General features: G+C 52.7%; 1 protein-coding gene across 1 annotated transcript in view; it reads right to left on the bottom strand.

Moving 5' to 3' along the window:
* The window catches only part of LOC119103209 (two pore potassium channel protein sup-9-like), a 64,252-nt gene that overhangs the window by 27,681 nt on the left and 12,992 nt on the right, over positions 1-23,579 (bottom strand). The window contains 3 exon segments of the mRNA XM_037226654.1: positions 1,680-2,185; positions 16,650-16,731; positions 16,733-16,806. Coding sequence (XP_037082549.1) covers positions 1,680-2,185; positions 16,650-16,731; positions 16,733-16,806 — 662 coding nt within the window.

Genomic DNA, 23,579 nt, shown 5'->3' with positions numbered 1-23,579 from the left:
AGTAGCGATCGGTATGGATGAGGTACGTAGTAGTATGCGGTGACCTCTGGTCATTTCTTACGGCTGTAGCCCAATGAGAAGACCGTGATGTTCATACCACTCCAATTTTTTACGTGTATGACATTTGACCGTATATTTCCAAAGTATCCTGCATTCACGGGCACGTCTTATAACGTGCGAATCCCATTACTATTACCACAAAGCGCATGTAGCAGTAGCGTGGTCCTGTTAGTGAGGGCCTACAAGAAACTTGCCGTGCTCTCATGAAGCATGGTCAGTGAGCCTAAGAAAACATCAATAAGCAAATAAGCGTTTTCTGTTCAGGTGCCATTCATTCATTTTCCTTGCGTGTTTATTTAACCCTCGGAGTGAAGAGCAGAGAGACAGGGGGAAGATATTGACCCCGTGGTATTTGTTAGAATATCCCAAGAAAGGCCTTCAGTGTGCTCCTGCTGCTTTCCATACCTCACAACCAACCAAGGTTAAGCCAGGTCAGTGACCAGACAAGTTTAGCTAGGGTATGTCGGACTAAAACGTTACTGAATATGATATTCGCTAGTAACGTGCTATAGTGAGCTACGCGTTTGTCCGTTTTTCACGTTACCGCCATCTGATCTACAGATTGCAGTCGGATGGAAGGGCAGGTCACTGACCTAAGGTGTCCCTGATGCTCCATCTTCAGTATTAAGCTTTCTATGCAGTCACACAATGTGTGCATCTTATTGCTGTTTAGACTTCTAGCTGTTTAGCCGTTGAGTTGTTTAGACTTCACAACAACAAAGCTCCAACATGATGTGATTATGGGTGGCTCGACACTGAGGCTGATTGAACCGCTCCGTTGCTGACAGATTGTAAAAGCAGAGATGACTTCTGGATTGAGTGTGTAAAAATTGTGAGAAAATGTCAAATGATCCAAGATAACCTTGACTCTGACGTCATACTAAAAAACAACTAAAGTAAAAGTTATTGAGAATCGCATAGAAATCTAACAAGGTTGGCTTTGTTTCCTCCCGTCTATTTTGTCTCGAAGCAACAGAGAGGAGGGACAGTGGCCTGCCCCACCCTGCTCTGTAGGTTCTGAGGTGGGGCCGAGTCTGTAAGGGCGAGAGTGTGTACCGTTTCGACATCTGTGCGTGGCCCCCTGCCGGTAGCCTTATGAGTAGATTCTGCTTGGCCTCCGCGAAACACAGCATTTTGGTATGCGGCTCGAGACCTGATCTTGGCAACCCCCAGTCTGGCTAGCCAGGTGACCGCGGCGAGTGACCTCGCCCAGTCGACGATGTGTGCCTGCCATCCCCATTGCCAGCACCTGTCCCCCAAGGGCCAGACATGATCCTCGCGTCTGCCAATCCTGGGAAGCGGTCTGGCATGAACGCGTGGAGGCTGGCCTCTGGCCGATGCCGGTGGCTTTGATCGCGACGGGCAGCTCCCAGTGGATTTTAAGTGGCGCCCGTCTGCCTCCTCGCTGTCTGCCACATGACGCTCACACGAATAAATTTCCATGATAATCGGAGCGGCCTGCCCCCGAGCAGACCGCGGAAATTGAGGCCAGATTCGGGCAAAGGACGGACCGCGTCGCGATGTCCGAGCCGGCCGGACGCGCCGACCAACATGGCCACGACGCCGGCTCAGCGGCGCGCACGTGCGGGGCACCCGCGGCCCGAGAGGAGCAGACTCACCTGCAGTGCCTCGGCTTCGTCTCGCTTCTCGTCCTCCGTGTTCATGGTGACGAAGCGCAGCACGAGCAGGTTCAGGCTAGCGGCTACGATCGCCAGCCCGAACAGAATGAACACGAGCGCGAACGCCACATAGTCGGGGCGCGTGTTGAGCGCGTTGTCCTGCTGCAGCGACACCATGTCGCCGAAGCCGATGGTGGTGAGCGTGATGAAGCAGTAGTACACCGAGTCGAAGTAGGTCCAGCCCTCCTCGCGGCTGAAGGCGGCCGCGCCGCCCGTGATCACGAGCACGCTGAGCGTGAACACGGCGCAGATGAGGTTCAGTTCGGACGCCTCCTGCGAGGGACACTTGAGCAGCCGCTTCACGCAGCGGATGACAATGGAGCTGGCGCGGTTGACGCGGTCGCCGATGCTCTGGAACATCACCAGGCCCAGCGGGATGCCGACCAGCGCGTAGCACATGGTGAAGACCTTGCCGCCGACCGTGCGCGGCGTCGAGTGGCCGTACCCTGCCAATCAGAGGGATGATTCAGACGCTGACCTGTCGGGGACACAGACGATAGACCCAGCAGGTGACAGAGGGAGTTCAGGGATGAGCCCCCCCCCCCCGCCGGTCGCAGTGAAGAGCCAGGGACAGAGCCGCCTGGCGATCACGGCGAGATCACGGTGCAAGAGACGCGGGGGGGTCACGGACCCGCTGTGTAAGGATCCGGGGCAATCGATCACACAGAGATTTCAGGAGCGAGCCTTGGCAATTACGCAGAGGGAAGTCAGTGACTGACTGCACCTGTCACGGACAGAAGGGCCCAGCACAGAGACGGTCGGTCATACAGTGGGCTCAGAAAGGGACTTCGCCGGTCACGACGGGGGGAAGTCAAGGCTGAGCCCCGCTGGTCACAGAGAGCGTGCGGTGGGCGTATCCGGATCCACCGGTGATGGGTGAAGGATTCAGAGATGGGCCAGGCCCATCACGGGGAAGTGGTGGGTGAGGGGTTCAGAGATGGGCCAGGCCCATAACGGAGGGAGTGATAGGTGAGGGGTTCAGAGATGGGCCAGGCCCATAACGGAGGGAGTGATGGGTGAGGGGTTCAGAGATAGGCCTGACCCATCACAGTGGGAGCGCCAGGGATGAATTCCGTCTGTCACGGAGAGGTGGTAAGCGACACGCCTCTTTGGCCATAAAGTAGGTGGCATTCTATATTCAATATATATGATATGATATGTGATATATGTAATATATCATATATGATGTTTGTAATATATATATATATATATATATATATATATATAAACATATGCATCCTAACATCAGGTCAAATTACAAAATACATATAGACACAAGCACCTCACTTTTTCCAGACAGTTTGACACCCACGGTAAGTTGAAGACGTTCGAGTCACTCTGCTGTCATTCGATGATTTAAACAAGTCCAAAGTGACGCATGGCCTGAGCTGTTGGTTAAGTAAGGCGTTCTTTCTCTGATAAGATGGCTGTGAGAGCTTGTAAACGGCGTTGCTTCGGGCCTGATTTAAGAATCAGTGTATTTTCAGCTGGGTTAGAGCGTGGGAGTTTTCCTTGTAGGTTTGGCCTATTGCTGGTCTGGCGGTCCCTCCCGCAGGTGTAGAGGCATGCGTCGTGATGAAGGTGTGTGTTTTAGTAGGGATGCATACCTATTAGGTACACAGACAAACAAACATACACACACGGATATATATATATCTATACATATGTATATATGATATATATATTACATATATACATATATATCTGCATATTTACCTCGCCTGTTGCGCATGTACATGAAGAGAAAATTATTTGACATCGCGGAGAAGGGAAGCCAGAAGATATGTCTGGTAGGATGTAAGTTGCACTGGCAATCTAAGGTTCACCGAATGTTCAAGATGTCAACACCTTACACAGCAGCCAGTCAGGGACACAGCCGGTCTGGTACGTACAGATCGGCGAATGTTTAAGCTGCCGGTAGCTTCCATGACGTCAAGTCCACATGACTGAATCACGGTCTTTGGGCGGAACTTCTATCATGGAGAACACAACGCTCGGTTTGCCACACTTTTGGTGGCTTGTTGGGGTTTCGTTTTTCTCCATACATCAATATCTGGGTATGGTCGGCAAGCAAGCTGGATGAAGGTAGTATGTTGTCAGCACTCCATACACAGATATATTGCCAATCTTACGGAACCTTTGTTTGCATCTCACTTTAGAGCGTATTGCATTTCTCAGGATGATTGTCTCAGTCGCTTTGTTTCTTGGAAATTGTATTATGTTGTGTTGGACGGGAAGAATCCCGAGCAGCGTCCAGTAACAACTTTTGAGTTTTACGATAACTTGGGACAATCTGATAAGAATAGCTGTGTGTGACATCTTAAGGCAATAAGTTTAGACCACGAGCTCTTCGTTTGACATCATCAGCGCATTTAATTTATCTCGCATAATTGCTTCCCGGAGAAGATGCGACTGAGGCGAAATGTGCAGCAGCAGCTCTGCCAGAGTTCTCGCGGAGTTACGACTCTGGCCACGCGGCCAGCTGGTCCCGAGGGTCGCGGGTCTCTAGCCAGCAGAGCACCGGCTGGCCCACCGCCAGAGAGGCTGGCCCCCCGTCGGAAAATGCGCCAGAACAACGCACGGCGCAGGCGGCACGTCGGCGCGCGTCAAATCAGCCGCACACAAGGCCTGTGGGGGGGGGTGGTACCATAATCTCAGGCTGTCGGCGCTTCGTCGCGAGGGTCGCTGGCGTCCGCCAGCGCTTCGTCGCGAGGTCTCTCGCGTTCCGTCGGCGCTTCGTCGCGAGGGCCGCTCCCGTCAGCGCTTCGTCGCGAGGTCGCTCGCGTCCCGTCGGCGCTTCGTCGCGAGGGTCGCTCCCGCAGCGCTTCGTCGCGAGGTCGCTCGCGTCCCGTCGGCGCTTCGTCGCGAGGTGGTCGCTCCCCTGTCAGCGCTTCGTCGCGAGGTCGTCCTCGTCAGCGCTTCGTCGCGATGGTCGCTCGCGTCCCGTCGGCGCCTCGTCGCGAGGTTTGCTCGCGTCCGTCGGCGCCTCGTCGCGAGGTGGCTCGCGTCCGTCGGCGCCTCGTCGCGAGGTGGCTCTCGTCCGTCAGCGCCTCGTCGCGAGGTCGCTCCCGTCAGCGCTTCGTCGCGAGGTGGCTCGCGTCCGTCGGCGCCTTCGTCGCGAGGGTGGCTCTCGTCCGTCAGCGCCTCGTCGCGAGGTTCGCTCCCGTCAGCGCTTCGTCGCGAGGTTGCTCGCGTCCGTCGGCGCCTCGTCGCGAGGTCGCTCGCGTCCGTCGGCGCCTCGTCGCGAGGTGGTTCGCGTCCGTCGGCGCCGACAAGTGCCGCCGTCCGGAGCGGAGTCCGGAGCGGAATCCGGGGTGATGTCTGACCAGACAACGCCCCTGAGTCCACCTGACGAGCGACGACGGCCGACCCGCGCTGGGATTGAGGCATCGGCTGTGGCCGGGCCAGTGTCGGTCTTCACAGCCCCCGGCGCCGGCCGGATGTGCCGGGCCTATCAATTTAACAGGCGGTGTGAACAGATGAGCTCCCTGCGCTGTGAAGATTGCAACGTTTTCCGACGGTTTTACGGTTGTCCCTGCACTAGTGCGTGGAATGCTGTTCACAAAAGAAGAGTCAAAAGTGAGACGCTTCTCTCACGCACATTAGTTCTCTCACCAACTAAATCGTTGTTTTTGGGAAGAACGGCAATACTACTGATATTGTGAGCTTATTGCCTCTCCCAGGTTAATTAGCTTTCTAACTAGCATATTAGCATGTCAACTAGATCGCTGCATCTAGAAAGAACGACTACAGTAACGATACTTTACGATTCACAGCGTGTTTAGTAATACCAATGTCAATACCAATCCTGTCTAATTTCAACCCAATACAACGTCCAATTTGCCTAAAAAACGGATAGCTTGGCTCACGTGTGTGTTGTCACTACCATCTCTCCTTAGCGACGCAGTTTATGACTGATGCGTGAAGCGCAGCTCCATTCCTCGATAATGGCAGGGAATCTCACGGCCGACGTAGCCCATGCTCAGAAAAGTTGCGCCCGCCGCCGCAGCCAACATGACCGCTATTATGCATTATACATGAGTATTGCATTGCTGGCAATTCGCTGTTCAGGAGTAGAATTTTAGCACGTTGAAAGCGACTGTTGTATAGCGGTCCGGGAGACGACTAACGGTATCCGGTTAAGTGATAACCAAGCTAAGAATAGCAAGTGTTTACTATTTGCGGACGTCATTGGACCACAACGTTCAAGCCTGCAACTCCGATTAACGTGGTAGATTGGTGACAGTGAAAAGAGGCGTTTTTCAGGAATCGAGGTCAGGTCTCACGATCAGCAGTCTTTCCAGCCTGCCACGCCCGCCACCAGGGTCACGGAGGTGCTTCCCCTTCATGCCACACATGCTTCCGGATTCTCTGAAAGGTCTTGACGCAAATCGCGCGGCCCATATGTTCTGGCCTAAATAAATGCTGGGTGCATAATACGAAATTGCGGATGACATGTGAGTGCTCTGGGCAGACCTCAGCTTTCAGAATGACAAGCAGCACTTTGCTTCGCGGAGCCGGATGATGAAACACCGTTAGCATAGATTGGATGGGGGTTTGGCGGCTACCGAACGGTCCGTTTGCATGGGCACCAGACGCCGGGAGCCGCACAGCGGACTGCAAACACCCCTGCCGGGGGACCTGAACCTCCCGACATAGGCTCACTATGTCCATGGACTCAGGATGGCCAAAACTTGCATTCATCATATCAGTGATGCTTTTCCTTTCCAATGATCATTCAAAAGCAGAGGCAGCATCGTGTCCACTGAGTGAGTCACGAGGAACCAGGACTGGGACAGGAATGAAGTCTAAGAAATACACGGAGACGGAGAACGATAACAACGACCATCAATCAAGCCATTACGACTATAGGAGAATTCAGAAGCTGACTGAGTCCAGCAAGCATATCTTGCAGACTCATGATCCTTTTGTATTGACATCGCAGGCGGATGCTTTTCGCGCAACAGCATTGATCAGTGCTATCATTACGTCAGAGTCAAAGAAATCCCCGGCTGGCAAATAAAACAGCCACCGGAGCCTTCGTCAGGGATGTCAGTCTCCACGTAATAGCGGCGCGAGTTATCTCTGTAGCTATTTCCAGGCGTCAGTTGGATCTGAGAGGATTTCTCGAGAGCAGCCGACGCGCAACCATGCACGCACCTCGGCCTCGATGGCTTCTGACAGAGTCAAGCTCGGAGATTACAATCTTGCCACGGTTAGACAGACGCCTCAATCACTGTGACACAGAGGGCGATGTCTGGCGGCGCGCTTCAAGCTCTAGCCAGCCGTTTACCGTATCTCAGGGATTTTTCTCAGTGCTCAAGCCTGCAATAGGCCTGATGCTTCCCTGATCCTTCCTTGTCTTCAAGACGGCTCTGATCAACTCATAGATGGATTCGACCCATAGCGTAACGCCTCTCCTTGCATGAATCTTAGAGCGCTGGCGTAGCTCGTTTCATCTGACTCGTAGGATTATATATGTCGCGCCGTATGTCGCTTGATTTGGATCTGTAACGATCTGGGGCCGTCGGATTTTACTTCATCTGGCTGGAAAAGCAGAAGTCGTGAGGCTCCCCATAGGCTGATTACATTTAGGAAGAGGCTCATTTGTATTCGGGACGGAAGGAGCGCACAGAACTGCAATGAATAATCGGGGTGTCTGGTGTCAAGGCGTTGGACATTTCCTGCATCCAGCCAAAATAAGAGGTCCACACTACATGCGCTACGAGGTGAAGAATGTTCCCCACTCGCTCTGAAACTTATCTGGTAAAGGCGTCACCCTGGATGCAGGTGGTGCAAGCGGAAAAAAAATATTTGCAATAGCCTTTATGTTGTACATGTAGCAATACAGCGTACCTACACTAAATGAGGCCACATAAAGGCTGAGCAATGTCGGTATGGACGCGAAATTACTGCAGCCGCCTATGCTTCTTCCTTTCAGGGCTTTGGGCGCAAAATGGCCATTGCAGTCGATGCACCCGAAAACACCAATACACAACAAAAATATTTCCATGGCTAGTGTCGTCACACTTTCACCTGGCGGAGTTCAACGAATTTGCGGCTAAAGACAAAACAACGATAATTCCTATCTAAAGAAAACCATGCACGCTATGATAGGTGACATATTGGAATGTTACGCAAGTTGGGTGGAGTCGAAGAACTCACAGCCAATCAGTTTCAGTTGAATAAATATTTAAAAGGTAAAAAGGGTAAAAGGGTAAAATAATGTTTAAAATGTAATGTAATGTTTATTCCACATTTATATGGAGTTTTGAACTGAAGTAGCCACCTTGAGGACCATTTAGTGCAGCGAACAACCCTGTCCTTCTTAAGATCTAAAACCCTATCGTTTCTGACCTAAACGCCCGCGAGGATGTGCAGAGTATTTCCGGGAAGACTATTTCAAGGTCATCAAGACATCTATTACGACATAACAACACCATTCAAAGTCTATCATTCCGCTGGCCATGCGGGGGTTATTGCCAAGAAAATTTAAGCGTCGAATCGTTCGTTCTGGCGCTCGTGAGCACGATTTTCAAATATATCGGCCGTCAAATCGCTCTCAGTCTCAATGTCGTGTAAGGTGCGATGACGCAATAACACAGGCACGTATTGAGGAGCATATTTACTAAACAGAGGAATGGTTTTGTCTACAGTACACTTTTTCACTTCCATTGATATAAATGGTTATCAGTGTGCTGATAACCATATAATCACTGATGATGACCATTGATGATATCTAATGATCTCTTCAATATCTCGAAATATGGAACATCCCTCAAACGAATACGGTTACATGTATTGTTCAACTAAATACTACACAGCTTGTGAGATTTGACCAGAAAGTTTGAGAGACCAAAGCGGCACTCAGCTTTCCGCTAGTGCTTTGTTTTTGTGTATATCCAAAATTACTGGCGAATTGCTTTGCTCTGCACGAAAATATGCCCACTTACTCATTAACATAAAGCACGAGCGGAAAGCCGAGTACCGCTATCAGCCCCGACAGCGTAAAGAAAGCAGCCTTAGCGTGTGACTGCTTGATGCTCCAGGGAAGTGGTGGAATGGTCATGGCTCGTAATATTATTAAATGAGCCATAGGAATACTAATCGTTGAAAATTATGCGTGGTCCCCTAACTGCCTCGCGCCTCGTAACAGTTTTCTCTCACCACTTTTCTTACCCGGCGCAACAGCTTTAGATACCTCTTCTAAGAAAAGGTCTCTGATGAGTATTACTGCTCAATAACCTGATTTGGCCTTTAGAAAGCCAAAATGGCCACAAACCTTTCAGATTTCTTTGGGTTTTAAATTAAAAAAGCACCCAAAAGCTCTTTTGGGGCGGTACGTTTCCAATTTAAAAAAGTTAATCGAAGTCATTTCGGGTCACTGACCTACTCTGACCTTTATTGCGTTCATATAAGATGTCTGTTGACGTCACTGTGGTTAATACATCTGAAAAGAGAGTTAAAAACCAGACTGTAGAATAAGCTCTCCAGTAGAAAAGTAACTGTTTATCTCCGTCTGCCCTTCGTACCTGACCTAATATCAATGGAATTGGTCGTAATCCTAAAATAGGTTGTCTGTGTGTTGTAATGTTTTAAGCAACCATCTCAAAGATACACAGTTTCGTTTAAAACGCTGTCGTCACATGAAATTCATTGATTTCTTAAGAACCACCTTCGCTGACAAACATAGCCTGACTCTGACCTGCCATAGACCAGCAAACTTACAACGTGCATCTGATTTTATTCAACTGCTTACAGTCACACAAAGTAAGGCGAGCCTATGTCACGCCTTTCGGAAGTGAGGCCGAGAAAAACTTCAACGTGATTGTTTTATATTTCAATCGGGTGGGGGTCAAATTGCCTCCTATCCAAGCGCGTGTTAAGTCGGCATCTAAATTACGGTTTCGTGCAAATGCTTTTGACGAGCTCGTTATTGCTATCAATGTGTTTGAAGCAGCTTTGAATAATGCAAAACGGGACACAAGTCAGTTGTCATTTATACGTATGTAAATAAATAAATAAATAATATATATATATATATGTATATATATATATATATATATATATATATATATATATATATATATATATATATATGCATATGTACCTTATGCATCTTATGGTGCTTTTCTGCAAAACATATTCAGATTCGAAGTGGATTCCACCCTGGTGGGATCCAGCAAAAGCCTGGTATTATTTCCGAAAACTGATTCAGCATTTCGCAGTTGAAGCGCATCACGAGGAGAACCGCGGAGCGTGTGCCTCAGCTCAATGAATCTGAAGAAGATCATTCGTTTTCGGCTTTGATGCTTTTTTCGTCCCGTAAAACTGAGTGGTGTTTGAGATACTTCATGCCAATCCAACACTTATTGTGTAATTATAGCACGAGTAGGCCTGTGTACTTTCAGTGACGCACTCTCCTCGCACATTTCCTTTTTTACTTGAAAGATTTAACACTTGAATTATAATTCATTTCTATGCTAAACAGCGAGAGGGAAGAGAGGGAGGGGGAGGGGAAGCAGGGGGAGGAACAATGATGAGCATGCGTTTCTGTACCATATTACCGGGTAAATGTAATATGAATGTTTATAGTACCGTGCCTAGTGCGGTCCCCCGATGCTGTCTGGTTTGACGATGTCGGTAAGAGATGGCGCCGGCATCGAATATTGAGAGGGTCAAAGCCTGTTTTGGAGCGTTATCCCAAACTCGATGCCACTTGCGTTAAAAGCAAGTGACAATCGCACACATTGTAGACAAGTGCCCCAAGATCAACGTTCCGCAACTCTGCGGCTTGGATGTGAAAAGGCACTGAAGAACTCCTCAGGGAGAATGCCAGGAAAAGGTTCAGCAAATTAGGTGATTCTGGTGCCTCGATTTAGAAAAAGAACGAACCACCAAAACTTCCGGCAACGGACAATGCACCGCTGTTTGGTAACTGCCAGAACTTGGTATTATACACTTGATGTTTTGTTCTTTTAACTCATACCGTAGCTTTGTTGATAGTCGCTGGCACAGTGGCCGTGTGCGGCCGCCCCAGCTGTCCGCGGTGATCTGGTAGCCCACGGGCCGACGGATCCGCGTCGCCGCGGGCTGACTGACTGCACGCGGTGACTCTGGGAACTACGACGGGCCCAGTAGTCTTTGGCGCCCTAACGGGCAGTCTGTGGCTGAGCTGACAGTCTGTGGTGGTCCCGGGAGTCTCTGGCGCCGGAGAGTCGGTCTGCGGCTGCCCCATTAGTCGCTGGCGCGCTGACAGTCTGTGGTGGTCCCGGGAGTCTCTGGCGCCGGAGAGTCGGTCTGCGGCTGCCCCATTAGTCGCTGGCGCGCTGATAGTCTGTGGTCGTCCCAGGAGTCTCTGGCGCCGGACAGTTGGTCTGTCGCTGCGCCATAAGTCGCTGGGGTGCTGACAGGTGGTCTCCGCCTGAGCCGGCGGTCCCTGCGGTCACATGAGGACAATCCCTGGAGCCCCGGCAGCCGTCGCCGCTCATTACGAGGTGGCTGAGCCGGTCGGCTTACCGACCCCGCAGCTGCTGACCCGCTGAGCCGGTCTCGGCGCCTCGCCGGTGCCGACGCTAGCAGCGACCGTGGCCAGGGCCGCACGCGCCCATCCGTGTCCCGGTCAGGCGGCTTTCGGCTGGCCGCCGACCGGCCGCCGCGGTAGCAGCGGGCAGAGCGGCGCACGCTCCGGCCCCCACGGTGGCCAGGCCGATGCTTGCCGAAAGGACGGAGCGGCCAGGCAAGATGACATGAGATCTTTCATTACTCGATAGTGGAAAAAATCACAAACGTCTTCAACCTACCATGATGAGCGTGCTATCAGATATAAACAGGGTGTATCGTCACGCCTTTCACCTTAGCATCAGCTGCAGGCTGACATGCAAGGCCGTCCGGAGTAGGTCGTCTTTCTCTGAGGTTCACCGTGCCAACTGAGCCGTGCTTTCCGCTTTGCATCCAAGTTACATACATCACGCTATAAGCAAGTTTCTAATCCACGCAAGTGCCTACAGTTCGTTGAGCAATTTGCAATTCCGGGAATTAGGCAGTTGCCAAATTATCTAACTTTTGTGGCTGTAAGGCCGCGGTGGCAAAGTTCTGGAGTTCGGGCAGGCGGCCAGAGTCGCCAGACCTGGCAGAGGTCCGCCCGGGCAGCCAGTTCGTTTGCCGAGAGAGGCAGTCATGCAGCGACACCGGGACCTGAATGCCGTCGCACCGCAGCCAGCAGTGGTTGGGCTACACGGGACCGAGGGACGTTGTGCTGTGCCTCAGACGGCACCGATCAGACCACCCAGGGACGTGCCACTGTGTTACGGTCAGCGGCTGTCAGGCCACGCAAGGGCGTACCGTCTGGATAAAGACGGCAGTCATCCCGCCATCCACGGACGCGTCACTTGTTACATCTGGCGATGGTCAGGCAACGGAACGCCTCAGACTGCAGACCATTACTGCCGTCCACCAAGCGGCGGCGAAGGGGCCACCCACCGAGGATGCCGCCGCCGCTCCGCAAACAGCGATGTTCAGTCCAACCGAGGACGTAGACCGGCGTGGTCAGCGCGGCCAGGGACAAACTGCCGCTGCTTAAGCGTCCATGGTCAGCGGTCGCGTGAGACCACACGCAAGCTGTTGCCGGGTCAGCGTCGCCGACCGCGGTTCGCGGAAGGCCGGAGCCCGGCTCGACCGGCGGCCCGTCTGCTGACGCCCACACGCCGCTCCGTCTCCGCTGATGGAAGCCTCCGTCACACCGAGTCGGCCGCGTGTGAAATGCCCACTTACACCAGCGACGCCCGCAGGGGCTAATCAGGCGGAAGTGGAGCCGAGTGCGGCGCTGGGTCGGAGAGCGACGCCCCTTGGTGACGCCGCGGCTACATGCTGCAGCCCACGCTGGCGCAGGGCGGCTTGCGGCGCCGGGCCGCGCGCCAGAAACAGACGACCTCCACTCTGCCCGCTGGAATCGGTTCCGACTCCCGCTCGCAGCGCGCACAGCTGATTCCGATTACAAAGCTGGGTAGCGATGTAAATTCTGGGTCGATTCCCATTGGGGCTGAGAACGATTGAATCTGGGTCGGCCCAAGGTACCAGATTGATGCCGGGAAGGATGAGGCCAACGATGGGCAGGGATCAGCGGTGTTCAGGGATCAGACCCGGGTGGGCAGGGATCGGACCAGCGGTGTCCAGGGATCAGACCCGGGTGGGCAGGGATCGGACCAGCGGTGTTCAGGGATCAGACCCGGGTGGGCAGGGATCGTACCAACGGAGTACAGGGATCAGACCGTGGTGGGTAGCGATCAGATCAACGGTATCCAAGGATTAAACCGGGGTGGGCAGGGATCAGACCAGCGGTGTCCAGGGATCAGACTGGGGTGGTTAGGAATCAGACCAGCGGAGTCCAGGGATCAGACCGCGGCGGTCAGAGATCAGACCAGCGATGGGAGAGTGCCACAGTGGCCAGCAATAGAAGGGATCAAACCAAAGACGTGCGGGTATTTGGCCAGCGGTGGGTAGCGTCACACCAGCCGCGCACGCGTCCACGCCACTTCTGGGCAGAGATCACACCGGTTGACGTGCAAAGGTCACACAGGCGACTCCCCCCCCCCCTCCCCCTCCCCCCCCCCCACTCCCCCGATCAGGCCGTCGGGGGCCGATCACGACCGGCTAATTCGCTCCGACAGCCGGCAGAGGGGCCGCACGCAAGCGGCACCCCAGCGCCGCGCGCACGTCGGCACGCCTGGCTCGGCCCGTGCCGCGGGCTGCTGCGGCGGGCGGCCGTCGGCACGGCTGGCTCGGCCGTGGCCGTGGGCTGCTGCGGCGGGCGGCCGTCGGCACGCCTGGCTCGACCCGTGCCGCGGGCTGCTGCGGCGGGCGGCCGTCGGCACGCCTGGCTCGGCCCGTGCCGCGGGCTGCTGCCGCGGGCGGCCGTCGGCACGCCTGGCTCGGCCCGTGCCGCGGGCTGCTGCCGCGGGCGGTCGCGCGAGGCCGAACGCCGCGAGAGCGCCGCTCGCTGGGAGACGCCGGCGCCGGCGCTGCGGACGGCGGACGACGCTCGCGGCCCGACCGACAGCTGTCGATGGGAGTGGGACCGTCGCGTGCTTGTCGAGGAATGACCTGAGGGCTGCCGCCGTATTTCGGCGGCGCGGACTTCCTGCCGGCTGTCATTCTTTTGAATTTTGCACGCTTGACCATTCGCACGACTGGAAAGGTATCTTACATGAAATATTTCGCTGGCATTGTAAGAACATTAGCGTCTCTCGGGGTTAAAGGCAGAAGGCTGCGGTGCAAGACCCTGACTCAACACACTCAGCCAACATTCCCTAAATACTTCAAGCAATTTTACGAAATCACTGAAGCAACGTTTTGGTAATACCGATGGACTAATTGTTCGAGCAATTCTCCTCGTATGGTGGGTGCGTGCATATCGTTGAGGTCAGTTCATGCTGCGGCCATCGCCAGGCGTTGTTGGATCCGGACAGACCGCGTGGTGTTCACCTTGCAGCCTTGTCCGCGTGTCACGAGCCGAATTTGCATCTTGCAATTACTGGGTTCGAGCCTGGGTCCTCTGATGACGAGTCCAGTGTTCTACCACTGAGCCAGCCCGGAAGGACCTGAGGTCCTTTCGGTCCTGAAAACCAGGACCTGAGGACCTGAAGTTCAACCTGGTTAGCTGAGTGGTAGAATGTGAAATTGCAATCAGAATACCCCTGCTTCAGCCGAATGCCATCCAGCCTTTCCCGGTTTCAATGGCCATATTGACACCAGCATTTTTGGACAGAGTTCATTGTTCATTTGATGGCAAAGGTGAAATGCACTGAAAATCAAATACACAGGAGAAAAGCCATGTTCCGTCGTAAGGGATATCAAAACACAGAACGCACAAAAAATAAAACAGGTAGGAGCAAATTTCATGGCTTGTCGTAAAGGCTATCAAAATAAATATAGTTTACACCTGAAGGCATTTTGGTTTTATTACTATGTACTTGTTCACCATTTCACGCTCGCAGTACTGTATTATTTTGTGCCAAGCAAAAGACAAACGCCAGACGCTGCCCGAGTGAAGTGTTTACGGACAATTTTGATAGGCTTAACGACACACGATCGGTTTCGCCCCTGTTGATCCTGCTTTCTTTGCATTTCAGATCTGGTACCAAATCAGGTCCATGTCTAGTAATGCTAGCATGAAAAGGGCTAATAGCTAACGACGGAGATGGGCTGGTCAAAACGTTGTGTGGGGCTAATAGCTAACGACGGTCGGAGATGGGCTGGTCAAAACGTTGTGTGGGGCTAATAGCTAACGACGGCAGGAGATGGGCTGGTCAAAACGTTGTGTGGGGCTAATAGCTAACGACGGCAGGAGATGGCTGGTCAAAACGTAGTGTGGGAGCTAATAGCTAACGACGGCAGGAGATGGGCTGGTCAAAACGTTGTGTGGGGCTAATAGCTAACGACGATCGGAGATGGGCTGGTCAAAACGTTGTGTGGGCTAATAGCTGGCGACGGCAGGAGGTGGGCTGGTCAAAACGTTGTGTGGGGCTAATAGCTAACGACGGCAGGAGATGGCTGGTCAAAACGTAGTGTGGGGCTAATAGCTAACGACGGCAGGAGATGGGCTGGTCAAAATGTTGTGCGGGGCTAATAGTTAACGACGGCCGGAGATGGGCTGGTCAAAACGTTGTGTGGGGCTAATAGTTAACGACGGCCGGAGATAGGCCGGTCAAAACGTTGTGGTGCACACTGACACACTAGGCAAACAAAGAAGCCCGAACGCGCCACAAACAATGCTGAGACGGAACGTGGGATAACAACATTATGGAGCGTACCTACAGCGAGTGGAAAACATCAACACCTTGGAACCAGATATGAGCCCGTGGACATTATTACTGCCAACACAAGATCTGACCGCATGCCTGCTTCGTAATGCCTCATCTTACTGCCGGAGCTGCCGAACCGTCATTCTTCCAGGGATATCTGTCAAAGTTATTGATTCTCCATAGTCCTATAAGGGCTAGAGATATGTACCAATGAATCTAGCGCGATTGTTGACAGAGCCGTCATTTCTCTAGACATGTGGGACACTTCGGACATCTCACCCTTACTTACCACTTACTGCCGTTTGCAAACGACCTATCCTCGGGCTTCGGAGAACGCATTCGTTCTGAATACCCTTTGCATACAAAGCCGACATACCGTTAGAAACGTAAATAAATAAATACATAAATATATACATATGCACACATATATACATACATATATATATATATATATATATATATATATATATATATATATGTGTGTGTGTGTGTGTGTGTGTGTGTGTGTGTGTGTGTGTGTGTGTGTGTTGTGTGTGTGGTGTGTGTGTGGTGTGTGTGTGTGTGTGTGTGTGTGTGTGTGTGTGTGTGTGTGTGTGTGTGTGTGGTGTGTGTGTGTGTGTGTGTGTGTGTGTGTGTGTGTGTGTGTGTGTGTGTGTGTGTGTGTGTGTGTGTGTGTGTGTGTGGTGTGTGTGTGTGTGTGTGTGTGTGTGTGTGTGTGTGTGTGCGCGTGCGTGCCTGCGGGTGTGTGTTGCATCATCACAAGCTTCGTCAAGTCTTAATGACTTCGACGCCATCACGTTTTGACAAACAGATTGAACAGGATCTTTGCCCAGCGGCGATATTTGTGGTCATCTTTTTTCAGCCTCCAAAAAGTCAATCAATGGAAAAAGTCACAAATCTGCTCACAGCACATTTGTCTTTTGCTACTGCAGCCTGTGTTGTCTTTTGCTGCTGCAAGCATCTAGTTTCGTCCGCAGCTGCTCCTGGAGCGATTTCCAAGCATGATCTGACTGTAATTGGAAGCATGGAACCCAGCGATGTCACGGGGAGGACGGCTTGCTGTCCCCAAGAGACGAAGAAGTAACACCAGAGCTACCATGCCACTTACCGATGGTGGTTAGCACAGTGATGGCGTAGTAAAAGGCCCCGGCGAACTTCCACTGGTTGCCGGCTTTGAACGGCACCGATTTTCGTAACGACAGTCTCCATTGTGCTGTAGTCGTCGTTGGTGATGTTGTATTTACTTCGGATCATGGAGCTCATATCTGTCGAAGAACGTGATTGTCAGGCAGGCAAAAAGGGCTGGAAAATTATTGGCAGAAAACGATCAAAGGAAAACAGAGACAAGCCTGAGCAGCTTCGACGGACCGAGGCTAATCACCGGCATATGCGACCATCAGCATTGGGGGAGTGGATGGAACGTGCATAAGACAGGGGGAGCGGGGGGAGGAGATTCGAGCCATGTCGTTGACGTTTTCACTTGGGACCTATGAGTTTCGTTGGAATTAACTGACCTTAAATCGAAATGGGTCCTTTCAATAATTCTGTGAACATTATATTCCTACCTTAGGCAATCGTTGCACTTGAACGCCTCCCAAATGCCTCATATATCGAATGAGTCATGATCAATAACACCAAATTGCATCGCAAAGAGTGTGATATTACTATTTTGAACCACTCACCGCCCAAGAAGCGTAAGCGAACTCTTCTCAGCCCTAAGGCTGAGCGGAAGTAGGGGAGGAGGTGAATGACGGGCAAAAGTAATTGACCGATGCAGTGATGGTGGGAACATTGTTCACTGTCTGTAATAGTTTGACACTATTGTGAGAGAGTAACTTGATCGTACATATCATTGGTTGTCTATATCGCCGTACTTTCTACGAAAAAAAAAAACGTTTGATGTCAAGCTACGCATCCAATGATCCGTAAACAACTAGGGCCAAATGCAGTGACTGACGCTCCTAACTTATTCGTAGGACAGGCGAGTTGGGGTAGATCACAAATTATGTCGACAAAATTTGTGTGAACTTTGAGTGGGTTTCTGATTCACAAAAAGCGTGGGTGACTGATGACAAGACACGGTTGGATCATGACATGTGATGAGGACAATTGTAAGGGGTAAAACAAAATCATGACATGTGATGAGGACAATTGGAAGGGGTAAAACAAAATCATAACATGTGATGTGGACGATTGGAAGGGGTAAAACAAAACCTGCGGGGATAATGCCTACGAAGACTTAATTCGGTACCGAAATAGTCTGTGAGTTGAAGGCCAATGCGTCATTACAGTTTCGATGGTGCAGTTTGTCTTGCCAGTAAGGTGGGAGATCCTTGGTTCAGACCTAACTTCGAAAAGTTTTCCTTGACTGGCTGCTACCGAGGAGGTGACAGCAGCTGGCGATCGACTGCTCTGTTGCCTTCTCGCTGTGCCAGCCAGCGCCGCGACAGTAGGTTCAACGGCGTGGCCCGCCGCCAAGCGGACTCTTCGGTCCGGTGACCCACTACGAGGGCCTAGTCTCGCTCCGTGCCGCCAGAGCCGTCCTCTGACCGCCGGGCCCGATAGATCGGTACAGGCCCTCTCCAGCAGGCATACTCCGGCGGGGCTCTGACGGCAGGCGTGTGACCGCGGCAGGCCCGCGAAGGTGCCGCAGTTGGAGCCTCTAGGGCGGCAGTGTGCGATGCTGGTGGATATTCCCTCGCTACTGAGGAGAAAGATCTCTCGCGGTAAGGAAAGTTTTGCTTTCGTTGTAAAGCAACGCGTCATTCAAAAAAATAATTATTGGATGTAGCGTATTCCTGGCGTCCCAGTCAAATAGACGTGAACAATGAAAATATTCACGCTAATAAAAAAATACCACGTGTATATATAACTATCCGTCCTGCGCTAGATAATTATGTTTCGGTAAGTCTAATCCATGATCACCCTCGCAACAAAATCATCCCTCCGTCGCCTATCCATTGACCTGAAGTAGATTGCGTTCCCTACATCAGTCCAACCAGAAATGTGGCAACCTACTGCCAGGTCTGTAAAATCTCAAAAGTCAACTCATCTACATGCATTCAGTACACCGCTGCCCTACTTGGCCTACTCAGTACACCGCTGCCCTACCTCCATCTCATCCGTATCATTTGCAGCAGATTTCTATGCGCACCACATACAACCGCTGCAGGCTCAAGACCACGAACGCACACCGGACGGCGGCGCGTCATCACTCCAGTGAGAGGAGTACTCTGACCGTCGTGGGGCGGTCTTTTGCCATCATCGATGCTCGCAGACTCAAGACCACGAACGCACATCGGACGGCGGCCCGTAATCACTCCAGTGAGAGGAGTACTCTGACCGTCGTGAGGCGGTCTTTTGCCATCATCGATGCTCGCACGCTGCCATTGTTCTATAAGATATTAGTACGTCCGTACTAGAGTATGGCAACGTTATCTGGGTCCGTTAGACAAACTGGACCAGAAGCGGCTGGAGCGGGTTCAGCGACGAGCCACCCGGCTCGTGTATGAAGTGAGGCATTAGTCATACCCTGAGAGGCTCAGACTCCTTCAGTTGCCCTCGTTGTACTACCGTCGTCGCAGAGGAGGCCTGGTAACAGTACACCAGCTGTTTCACAGAGGTATGTTGCTGTCGAAAGAGGAGTTCCTGACAAGATGCAACTCGGAGGTGACAAGAGGACACAAATGGAAGCTCAGAAAACCTCGAGCTAGGACTTTCGTCCGTCGCAACTCGTTCGGCACGCAGGTCGTCAACGATTGGAACGTTCTTCCACGCCCGGTCGTGTCGTCAACCTCAGTTGACCAGTTCAAGTCTAGGCTTGATCTGCACTGGGCTGACATCATCTATGTCGTCCCACACTAAATCTATCCATAGTGTGAGACTGTTCGGTTACCGGACCGTGAGCCTGACAAGACCGGAACCTACAGGCCCAGTGGCCTTTTAATTCCCGATCACCATAAAGTAAGGTAGGGAGCCAAAGCTATTCGTCACACGGGGGTGCCCAGATGCCCCCCCCCCCCCCCGCCTCCCCACTCGCTCTGGCAGCAGGTGGCGGGACGGCGGTCCGTGCGGTCCGTTCGGCTGTCGGGAGCGCTCTGCCCGGCCGCGCCGCCCGGCCGCGCCGCCCGGCCGCGGCCGCCCCGGCGGCGGGAACCCGGGAAGGTCGCAGCGTGTTGTTTGCGCGGCTGGAGCCGAACCGCAGGCCATTTCGTGTCGTAACGCAGGCCAGGGAGAGCTAGGCGGCGATGGGGGAGCGACGGAAAGGAAAGCAGGAAAATGGGCGATATGAATGGAAAGTAAGTAGGTCAAGGAAAAGTGGAGAAGTAGGCATTCCTGGAGACGTTTTTCCGGGGTGCATCCATCTTACCTCCTACTCCTTCATCCTGCCAGCGGTATTCGCATCAGACGACCCCCACCATTCGCCAGGTGCAAAAGCCTTGCGGCCGCCGTGGAATACCAATGGGGATAACGGCAGGCAGCCGCCGGGCGGCCGGCCGGGCGGGCTATTTTTAGCTGCGTCGGCCGGCGAGAGGGCCCTGTGGTGCCGCATCGAGCGGTGCCCAGCCGCCCGGGGCGGGGGTGAGAGGGGCGGGGTCGGAATCACCTCCAGCGAGACAGAACGGCGCCGCCAAGGGATGGGGTCTGAGGGCCCACCGCATCGGGAAGTCAGGGTCCGGAGTCTAACTCGGTTTTTGCAGGCAGGGCCTGCCGAAGTATAATTTTTGAGCTGAGTATGGAGTGAGTTTTGCTTGCTCTCCTGACCCGTTAAATTTTTATGTTCTCCCTGTGCTTTCTCTTTTGTCGAAGTGATTATTTGAATATCTGTCCTGACACGTGTCCATCGGGAGGCGAATGCTACAGATTATAATTCCATCATTACCATATTTTTGTCCATCAAATTACGATAGAAAACTAAGACAAAAGCGGTCATATTTTCGGTGGCTCCTGAAACGTACGGGTTTTAAACTACCTTGCAGCTGTCCTATTTGTGGTGCTTCTGAAACGTTTTTTTTGGAAACTACACTTTTGGAAATGTAATTTTGCACTCACTCTATGAAAAACAAGAACCATTTTGGTAGCCCAAGTCTCTTTAAATATTGGGTCGTACATTGGCTTCGTGCTGGGACGAATCAGGCTGTCTGTACGCTTGCTTCACAGCATGGAAGCTGCTGTAGTTGAAATACACCCCTTTGCAATATACTGATTTTGGTTCGAGAGATGAGCTGAATTTTAACAAACGTGGTGTTGGTGGACCAAGTCTATGTAAAAATCAAAAGAACTTTGCGCAAGACGAGGTGACAGGCTACGATTCGTGGCCCGCCAGAGGGCTGTGGGAGTGTTTCATCCTTCCTAGTTGATGCGGAAGACGAGGCCTGAATAATTTATGAACAGCTTGTCATCCCTGACAACGAAGTCAAAAGCATGTTGCCGTTGAAGATGGATATAGCACCGCCGTTTGATTTGCATTGCTGTGGACTTTTCTGTAGCGAGTGTATCGCCGTGAGGAAGATTGATCCTTGCCGTAGGGAGCAGCCTGACGTGCTACAGAATGCTCCAGAAAATACTGTTACGAACGCCGTAAAATGCTGTAGGTACGGGCGCCAGACTCGTCAATATCGTCAGAGGCCACCTTTAAAGATAATTTAAGAGGGTGACCTATGAAGGAACTCAGAGAATTTTGCAAAGAATGATTGGGATATCACTGAGCTGATTGAATACATGTGCTTGTTTTAATAATACGCATCACGGCCGTCCAGAGAAGCATAAAAGAAGCAAATCATGTCGAGCACGTGTCAAGTCCGAAATGGCAGCCGCAGTTGTAAACAGCATAACTCACTTCAATCACAGCCGAAAACATCAGTGGTCTGGGCTGGAAGCCACTCACAAAGTGAATGTTTTCAGGGTTCTGACCGAGCTGCCGCAGTGCATCGCAGTAGGTCGCTGACACTACCGACCAGATGGAAGTTATTTTATGTGTTCTAACACTAGCTTACGATGATCCCTCTGGAGCATAATGAACGCACTTGTATTTACATGCACATAAGGTACTGCAAGATACGCGTTGTTTATTGCAAGCCCATCGTGCAAATATTTTGGCCACAAGTGTACAAAACAGACTAAATCTTGTCGAACAAAAGAAAGCTCTTGTTGTGACAATCATGCATGAGTAGATGGAAAAACTTGGCGAGGATGGCAATTTCAAATGAAACGTCCTAGTTTGTCAGAATGAATTCGGAAAAACTAGCTTTGCAGTCAGCATCTAACTCAATCAATCCGTGTCAATCATCTGTAGGTACCGAACCATATCTCAGATGCGGCGAGGAGAGCCGTGCAGAATGTGCGCACAAGCCTGCGTGTAGGCTTACAATGTGATACATGAGGTTGTTCCGCGTAACAGTTGGATCGCTCTGTGCCATGCAGGCGCCAGGATGCTGCTGGAGACATTATGCCCGGTTAGCCTAAGACATTACTGGAAAAGCCCGGGTGCGGCCAAGCAGCACATTCCGGCTTTAGAGCAACCAATCGGAGCACAGGATGCTGCCTGCCGGGCCGGAGCGGGCTGGAGCTCATCATATGGTTGGAACTGATCTGGCGGGACAATATCGAACCCAGGATTGCATTACCCGGCCCGAACCTCGCCTTGCTGAGGCAGGGTATCACGAACGCCAGTCGGTCATAAATATGGCCCGAATAGTTCAGTTGGTTGCCTGACACGGCGTAAGGACCAGGGTGCGGAAGTCCAATCGATTCGCGCCTGTTGCGTGCTGGCGTCGCGACATCCGCAAACTCCCGCTACCTGCAATGATAGGCTGCACCGCCACACCAGTCGGAGCAGTGCGGTGCAGCATGCACACAAGTGCGAGATTCGAGTGTGGCTCGCGCTACCGGAAAGCACTTTGGTATGTTTCCAACAGGTGAGTTTGTTGGACGACGACATAGGCAACGACGGTCAGGCCGTCACCAGACCGGACAGTTTTCATGACGCGGTTTCCATTCACAGATGTCAGTGACTTCTACGCAAAAATGGCATGCATTTGCTTGGCAGGGGCATCGCCGAGTTTATAAACGAAGAGCATCAGACATGGACGGATTTCAGGCAACGTGATGCGTCCCTACACTTTGTCATCAATGAAATGTGCAGGATTTTGCAATGGGAGAGTCATAACTAAAAGAAATCCACTGAATGTGCGTCTTTATGTGTGCACCTTGACTTTTGTATTTTTCGCATTCCTGCGCGTGCATATTAAGGCATTCAACAAACTTGATTGGGGAGCATAAGAGCACGGAGGGGGAGCACAGGGGCACGTGCCCCCTTTGGTCCTGAGGGACCCGAAGGTCTCCTCGGGACCGACGACAAAGGACCTAATAGCCTGGCCGGAGGTTGCATTAAGAGGCCTAGCGCACAGTAGCAGACCCGTCAGGAACCACCAGTACCGAACAGGTGCCTCCGGATCGGTCTGGGCATGCAAGCCCATTTCCCAAGCAGGGAAAGGCCGCCCCCTGAGTCGATGAGGGCTAGACGCCTGCAGCGCCACACAAGGCTTCCTGTGGCATCTTCCGGTTTCTTCCGGCTGATAGCGGCGCCGGTAACGGCCCCGTAGCGGGGCCCCTGCCGTGTCCGTGGCGGCAGCTCACGCCGTGTCTGCCATGTCCGCGGCGGCCGGAGCCGTGTCCGCGGCGGCAGCTCACGCCGTGTCCGCCATGTCCGCGGCGGCCGGAGCCGTGTCCGCGGCGGCGGCTCACGCCGTGTCCGCCATGTCGCGGGGCCAGAGTCGTGTCCGCAGCGACGGCTCACGCCATCGGAGGACGGCCGCTCCATCAGCGTCCGCGCCGTGGGCGCCGGGCGCGGCCGGACGGCACCGCGCGCCTCGCCGGGGAGCGCGCGTCCGCATTCCCACAGCTCATGGCGCTGCAGCCACCTGATGTCCGTTGCCCTCAGAGCACAACAGCGGCGGACATGGCTGGCACAGCGGGGCGCGGCGAGGCTCGCCAGCGAGCGCCTCAGTGACGGTGATGCTTGTCGGGGAGCGCCTCA

Source organism: Pollicipes pollicipes, unplaced genomic scaffold (assembly GCF_011947565.3).
Source record: "Pollicipes pollicipes isolate AB1234 unplaced genomic scaffold, Ppol_2.1 Scaffold_5724;HRSCAF=6776_pilon_pilon_pilon, whole genome shotgun sequence".
NCBI classification, from domain to species: domain Eukaryota; kingdom Metazoa; phylum Arthropoda; class Thecostraca; order Pollicipedomorpha; family Pollicipedidae; genus Pollicipes; species Pollicipes pollicipes.
The sequence above is the reverse complement of the archived record's forward strand: the minus strand, read 5'-3'. Positions and strand labels throughout refer to the sequence as shown.